General features: G+C 58.0%; 1 protein-coding gene across 1 annotated transcript in view; it reads right to left on the minus strand.

Moving 5' to 3' along the window:
• Window positions 1-418: 418 nt before the first annotated feature.
• NPLOC4 (nuclear protein localization 4 homolog (S. cerevisiae)) overlaps window positions 419-6677 on the minus strand; it is a 28694-nt gene continuing 22435 nt past the window's right edge. Inside the window, exons 13-17 of the mRNA XM_009883148.1 lie at window positions 5724-5795; window positions 3807-3902; window positions 2633-2749; window positions 1512-1614; window positions 419-619 (exon numbers count right to left, since the gene is read on the minus strand). Coding sequence (XP_009881450.1) covers window positions 462-619; window positions 1512-1614; window positions 2633-2749; window positions 3807-3902; window positions 5724-5795 — 546 coding nt within the window. The 3' untranslated portion in view covers window positions 419-461. The remainder of the gene's footprint in view (window positions 620-1511; window positions 1615-2632; window positions 2750-3806; window positions 3903-5723; window positions 5796-6677) is intronic.

Consider the following 6677-nt stretch of genomic DNA (forward strand, 5'->3'; position numbering starts at 1 on the left):
AAAGGGAAGCAAAGCTGCAGCCGGGGAGATGCCAAAGCTTCCCCGTCACCTCCACTACGCCAGGAGGCTGCTTTAGGAGGGCAAGCAGGCAAGGAGGGAGGGGGCCTGACTGGCCACAGCCCTCCCCGAGCCTCCAGTGCTCACCCAGGACAGCAGCTGGGGGCGGTGGGGGGACAGCCCGGCCCCACTGGGCGAAGGCTGAGGTTAAGCATTGGTTTTCCCGGGCCGGGGGCCAGCGTCAAGATAAAGCCAGGGCGCCCGGCTCCTGCTGCGACTGTGGGGCTGCCCCTGAAAGGGAGCGAGGAGTAACCGGGGAGAGCTGGAGCCACCCCCTGCTCAGCTCCACAGCCCAGGGGAGCCTGATGGGGGGAAGCGGGAAGGGAGGACGGGGAAGGGACAAGCACCACTCCTGCTGCTCGAGGGTTTGCTCTGTATTGGAGTCTGCTGCTGCGCCGGCGTGGCTAGGTCCGGGGCAGGCTGCACATCTCGCAGTGGTCCGTGCCCGGCTGGTTCATGAAGGTGCAGTGCTGGCAGGCCCACATGGCCGCTGACACGGCGTGCGTCGAGCCACCCATGGCACCGTACTCCTGTAGTCCTGAGATCTGGACACCGACTGTGCCTGCGAGAGAAAAGGCCCGGTCAGAGCAAGGGGAGAGCGCGGGGAACAAGCAGGTCCCCTGCCTAAACCCAGAGCGAGTTTCCTCTCCCAACCCGGGCAGGAGGGTCCCTGCCGAGACGCTGTGTGGCCAGCAGGACTGGGGCAGTGACCGTCCCCCCGTACTCGGCACTGGTGAGGCCCCACCTCGTGTGCTGCGTTCAGTTTTGGGCCCCTCACGACAAGAAGGACACTGAGGGGCTGGAGTGTGTCCAGAGAAGGGCAACGGAGCTGGTGAGGGGTCTGGAGCACAAGGAGAAGGGTCTGGAGAACTTATGAGGAGCGGCTGAGGGCCCTGGGGGTGTTGAGGCTGGAGAAAAGGGGGCTGAGGGGAGACCTTCTCGCTCTCTACAGCTCCCTGGAAGGAGGGGGTAGCGAGGGGGGGATGGTCTCTTCTCACAAGTAACAGGCAACAGGACAAGACGAAACGGCCTCAAGTTATGCCAGGGGAGGTTTAGGATTGGATATTAAGAAAAAGTTCTTCACAGAAAGGACTGGTAAGCACTGGAACAGGTTGTCCAGGGAAGTGGCTGGAGTCACCATCCCTGGGGGTATTTAAAAGACGTGCTGTTTAGGGACATGGTTTAGGGTAGTTTTGGCAGTGTTAGGTTGATGGTTAGACTTAATGACCTTCAAGGTTCCTTCAAATCTAGACAATTCTATGATTCTATGATTCTATGATTTTGAAGACCATAGTTCAGCCCAGCCCCGCTCCCCGCAGCGGTGACTGCTCAGGACCAAGGAACAGCTTTGCTCCAACTCGAGCCTCCAGCAGCCTCCGCCGGGGTTGAGGGCAGCTCGGCCCAGCCCTGGCCTGAGGGACAAAGGACCCCCCCAGAGGGACCCCCTTTCTTACTGCAGAGCTGCTCGATGGTAGCCCACTGCTCTGATTTTTTCCAGGTCTGCGCGAGCTCCTCATTCTTGGTCCTCACAGCTTCCAGCAACAAGCTGATGCTGTCCTGGAAGCCATAAGAGGGAAATCAGTGCTGGGTCCTCCTCCCAGTGCCCAGGCTGGCGCTGTGACCAGGGAAGCCCCTCCTTGCCCTCCTCCGCCAGCCACAGCAAGGCAGAGCCGCGAGTCTGAGCTGCTGCCCCTTTGGGTTGCCCCAGTGAGGGTTCACAGCCCGCAAGCAAGACGTAATTTATCCCTTTTGCTCCCCCCAGCATTCACACACACCCCTAAAACCCAAACGTTTCTTTTTCCCCTGCCTGGAGGAGGTTATCACCTAACCAGGCTGCAGCCGACCGCCGCGCTGCCCCGTGCGGGAGAGGGTGCCGGCGCTGCGGGCTGAGCCTGACTCCCGGGGGTGCAAACCCACCCTGCCGGAGCCCGGTCCCGGCCCCGGCCCCGCACGCAGCCCCGGCCTGATCTCCAGCTGCCCAGGGTCAGCCCTGCGCATGCGCAGTCCTCGGCGCCCTCGAAGCCTCTGGCAAACACATGGCCCTTTTCGCCGGCGTCCTGCTTACAGCGGGAAGGTCCGGCGGGGCGGGCTCGGGCAGCCGCCAAGCCCCCGGTGCCTGGCTCGGAGAGGCAGAGCCGCACAGCCAGGAAGTCGTCGGCCTCACTGAGATTTGGGGGGCTCTGATCTCGTTATCGTTACAACAGGAATTTCTGATTCTGAGATATTTTTAAAAACGTTTCCAAAGCTCTCGGAGCCGCAGCCAAGTTGGCTCTGTCCGGTCTGCGACCGTGCTAACAACCACCGCCCCCTCACTGCTCCGAGCAGCGTGTCGAGAGCTCTCGGTCTAGTCAGGGGCTTTGGTTTCACTGTTTAAACCTTCAGCTCAGCTTGGAAGAAGCGGCACTGGGCCAGCTACACGGCCTGCCCTGCACAGCCACCCAGCCAGGGGACGTGCCTGGGGGTGGCAGGCTGGGTCGGTCACCTCCACCATGTAAGTGACAGCCCGGGAGGAGCTCAGGGCCCTGGGGACCGGGACCGCGATGCCGACACGACTCTTTTCCTGCCTGTTACGTACCCGCAGAGGCATGACCTCGTTCGTGACCAGGAAGAGGAGCAGATGGAAATCGGAAATGATGTCGAGGAAAACGGAGGAAGTATTTTGGGACAAGTACGTGGCCAGGCTGTGGAAGTCCTACAGAGAGGGGAAAGTCATAAAGAGAAGTCACTTCCCCCCACGTGACAAGTTTATTTTCCTATTCAGATCCACTCCCAGACACTGTAACATTCCTGTCTCTTTTGGGCATCGGCTGCAATGTGCAAAGACCATCCCAAAATCAGATCCCCGGGTGGCTGACCCAGTTCCAGCTAACAACTTCCAGAGGGAAGGACCTTTGGGCCCACGCTAGCTCCCCTATCCGAGCACCCGAACAACCCCAGCATATAAAGAGCTGATCCCAGACCCAGGAGATGCGGAGCGAGGCCAGTCAGCTCAGCTCAAAGCCCGGTCCCTAAGGAAAAGAGGCAGGTGAGGACAAAACAGCCCCTTCTTCCCCAACTCCCTCTTCTTCTCTGCTCTTGAACCCAGAGCATCCTCAGAAGTGAGGACCAAAGCTGTCCTCACAGCCGACCTCTCCCGCTCTGCCGACAGAGCCACAATGGGCAGCGACCCTTCTCTCCTCATGACTTCTGGAGGAAGTCTTTGACATCTTTGGCGCAGCCTCCTCAGACAAACGAGCTGTTGCTGCTTTGAAGCAACTCGAGCCTTCCGTGCGCTGGCAACACCCAGCGCGAGCCTCGAGCTGTCCGGCAGCTGCCTCTGCTCAACGCTATGGGCCTCCTGCAGTAAACGGTCTCTCTGTTTTAAAAATCAGTCCAGGAAGAGAAGTCAGCACTCTCAGACCCGGAGCAGCAAGGGACCTTGTCCCGCTCCCGCCTGCAGGGAGAAGGGGGTGGTCCTGTGCTGCCACCGTGGGGCTGGAGCCCCCCGACTTCGGTGGTGCTGTCTGGGAGGCGCCAGCCCTGGCACGGAGCGAGGAGCCCCGGTCCCCGTCACCGAGCAGGCAGGGAGCGAGGCGTCCAGCCGGCTCATCGGCATGCAGACGCTGCTCTGCGCAGGGAGGTGTTTGGCAAGCGCTGGACTGAACCGCAACAGGGTGATTTAAGGGCACAACTGCAGCCGTCCCTTTGCAGATATCCGTGAGAGCAACGCATCTGTATTAAACGCAGCTTTGGCCCGCATCACTCCTTACCTGAGTTTCTCCCAGCACATCACGGTTCTCGATGGGGAATGGATTTTGAGAAATAGAAAAAGTGTAGACTGGATCCTTGGGGAAAGTTGTAGTAATCTAAAAACCCAAGAAAGGAGGATCAGAGCGCTGACAGCAGGAGAGGCACGTGGGATACGGGAAGCGAGACTCCCGACAGCCGAGAGCAGCCGCAGCTACACATTAGTGATCAGCCAGGGAGACGGCAAGGCAATGGCAGCGGGGATCTTCCGATGGCTTGTAACGTTTTAAGCGATATTCCAATCGGCACTCCCCTTCGCTCCTGGCGATCGTCTCTAACGAAGCTGGAGGGAGATGTACTGAGCTGGGTCCCGACGAGCACAGCACGACGCCCTCTCTGCCAGGGTCACCGGGACGCAGCAGCTCCCATCACAGCTCTGCCCTGTGCCAGGGAGCTGCTGCTGGGGGGTCACCCTGGGGGGGGTCACCTTAACACCAGGGGGTGACAGGGGAGAGTGCAGTCCCTGTGCCTGGCCACGGGGCAGCCAGGGGACAGTGTCGCTCCATTCCGGGCTGGAACTGGTGCCAAGAAAACACCTTTGCACGTCATTGAAGAGAGTCACCCCACGCCCTGGGTGCGCTCACCCTGCCTCCTCCCCGCACCCTGCGCCAAAGGGACGGGGAACGGAGCAACGCAGCATTGCGCCCACCTCACTGAGCTCACAAGCCGATGTTTGGGCCAGCTTCTGACATTTAACCCAGTCCTGATTCAGGGGGCTTTAAGGCTTTGGTGTCAGTTACTGACTGCTGGGCCCTGGCGGCGAGGCCCTTCGTAAGCAGAGATGCAGAAATACCTGCCAGGACAGTATTAACTGGAATAACGCCTTTTTTTTGTTGTTGTTGTTTTAAAGAGACAAACCACAATGTTTCAGAAATGCAGCTTTCCAGACTGCTCCTAAATGCACGTTCCATCAATCTGTTTACCTCTTAATTACACCCCAGGTAGCCTGGAAACAGAGGCCTTTACTATTTCAGTAATAAATATGCTCCAGCGCTGCCGACTGGCACGGGGCGTCCGAGGGCTCCTCACAATGGGCCCGTTGTTCCCGACACGACATTTCTCTGCGTGTGTCGCACGTCCCAGCGTCAGCCCGAGTGCCGCTCTGATAAGCGATACACATGGCAGATAGTAAATGGAAGGAGGAGGAGGAGGAGGTGGGAGCCTCCCGGCTGCCAGCCTCCCCGTGCCCGCGGGACACCGCCTGTGCCAGGGGCAGCTGGACCAGACCAGTTGCTCTGGGTGAATTTAATCGTTATTGGCACCACCTCTAACTCCAGCAATATCATCCGTCATCTGAATTATTTGCTTTCCTGCCTTCCACACCGTAATAGTTTCCTTTCAAGCCAAAGGGCAGAGCCGTGCCCCGGTGCCTGGCAGCGCTCGCTCACGGGCAGGCGGCTCCAGCCAAACCGTGCTGCAGCGTGAACTCCCTCCCCCAAGAAAAGGCATTTCTGTACAACCAACCTGGTCTGCTGAGTCACTAAAAGGAGCTGGATTCTTAATTGCTGCTAAGAGACAGACAACCGGAGCTCTCTAATTAGCTCTCCGTGAGGTAGTGCCCGGCACTTATATCCGTGGGGCTGGCTGCTTCCCCTGCTGCGTGGCCACGTGCCAGCTCGGAGCCCTGATAAGACACCAGGCAGCGCTTTCCCAGGCAGCAAGTGTGTTCCCTGGCACCACAGCGATCCCCAGGAGCACTGCGGTCACCCCAGAGCACACCGACCTCTGCGCTAGAAATGCCTGGCAGCAGAGGGAAAAGGAGAAGGAAAGAAAATCTGTCCTATGAATCACCTCCAACGCGAATTGTAGAGGTGAGTTCAGAACTTCACTCCGCCCTGACCACCCCTTGCAGAAAGCAGACAAGTGCAATGAATACTTACATCTATGATTAGATACTCAACCGGGAGCGGGCGAGCCAGCTGTGTGATCTCATTGCCAAACTTGTCTATGTCCTGAAAGAAGAAGAGCGTTGTTATTCCTCAGTGTGGAAGCAGTGTGAAGCCTAAGGGATCCTGCCCTGCAGATGCCCACGCCGGAGGCCGGGGATGCTCGGCTCTGGCAGATCGCTACGGGTGTAGGAAAGAACCTGCTTGCATGGGGCTGTGCGCTGCAGAGCTGCCCGATCCCCCGCAGCTCCTCGGGGGTACAGATCTCTCTGACTCCGTCAGCCAGGCCCTCCGTTTCCTCGGGGTCACAAACCACCTCGGTCTTGTTTGCCTGGGTCGTCACCGCCAGAGCGCTGCCTGGCAGTACCTACGAAGCGTAAATGCCATAGAAGGAGCCGTACCGTCTCAAAAGGGAGGGGGAGCGCCCCATCGGCTTCCTCAGCCAAGGCAAACCTGACTGGCCGCAAAACCAGCCACGAGTCTCTCATCCAACTCTCGCTTGGGAATTAGAAACCCAGGCACTTTCTCATACACAGACCCGAAGAGCCAGCATATCGCAACGCGTAAACTTGTTTTGCTTTGCCAGACGAAGTGAACATAAAGTTTAATTATGGAGAAAAACGGCCAGCATATGTTCATTAATCATAAAATGACAATTAGACGTGATTTATGTCAAACATGCCGAGTTCAAACACAGCTTCAGAAATAAATTCATGAGAACTGACACTTTTCATTAAAGATTCTGTAAGAGGGGGTTGTATTTTCTACCTAAATCATCACTTAACATGTTATAAATCATTCATTGAGCCCCATATAAATCATACGCCCATAATTTCCAATCAGGGACCTTACATTAAAGTTTACATTCACTGAGCTCTCAGAAGTCCCAGTGGCTGGAGGCAGACCCAGAGCCACCGTGCGCCGGCGGAGCCGTCACCCCGACACCTC

This window comes from Charadrius vociferus, unplaced genomic scaffold (genome assembly GCF_000708025.1).
Source record: "Charadrius vociferus isolate BGI_N301 unplaced genomic scaffold, ASM70802v2 scaffold2704, whole genome shotgun sequence".
Classification (NCBI taxonomy): domain Eukaryota; kingdom Metazoa; phylum Chordata; class Aves; order Charadriiformes; family Charadriidae; genus Charadrius; species Charadrius vociferus.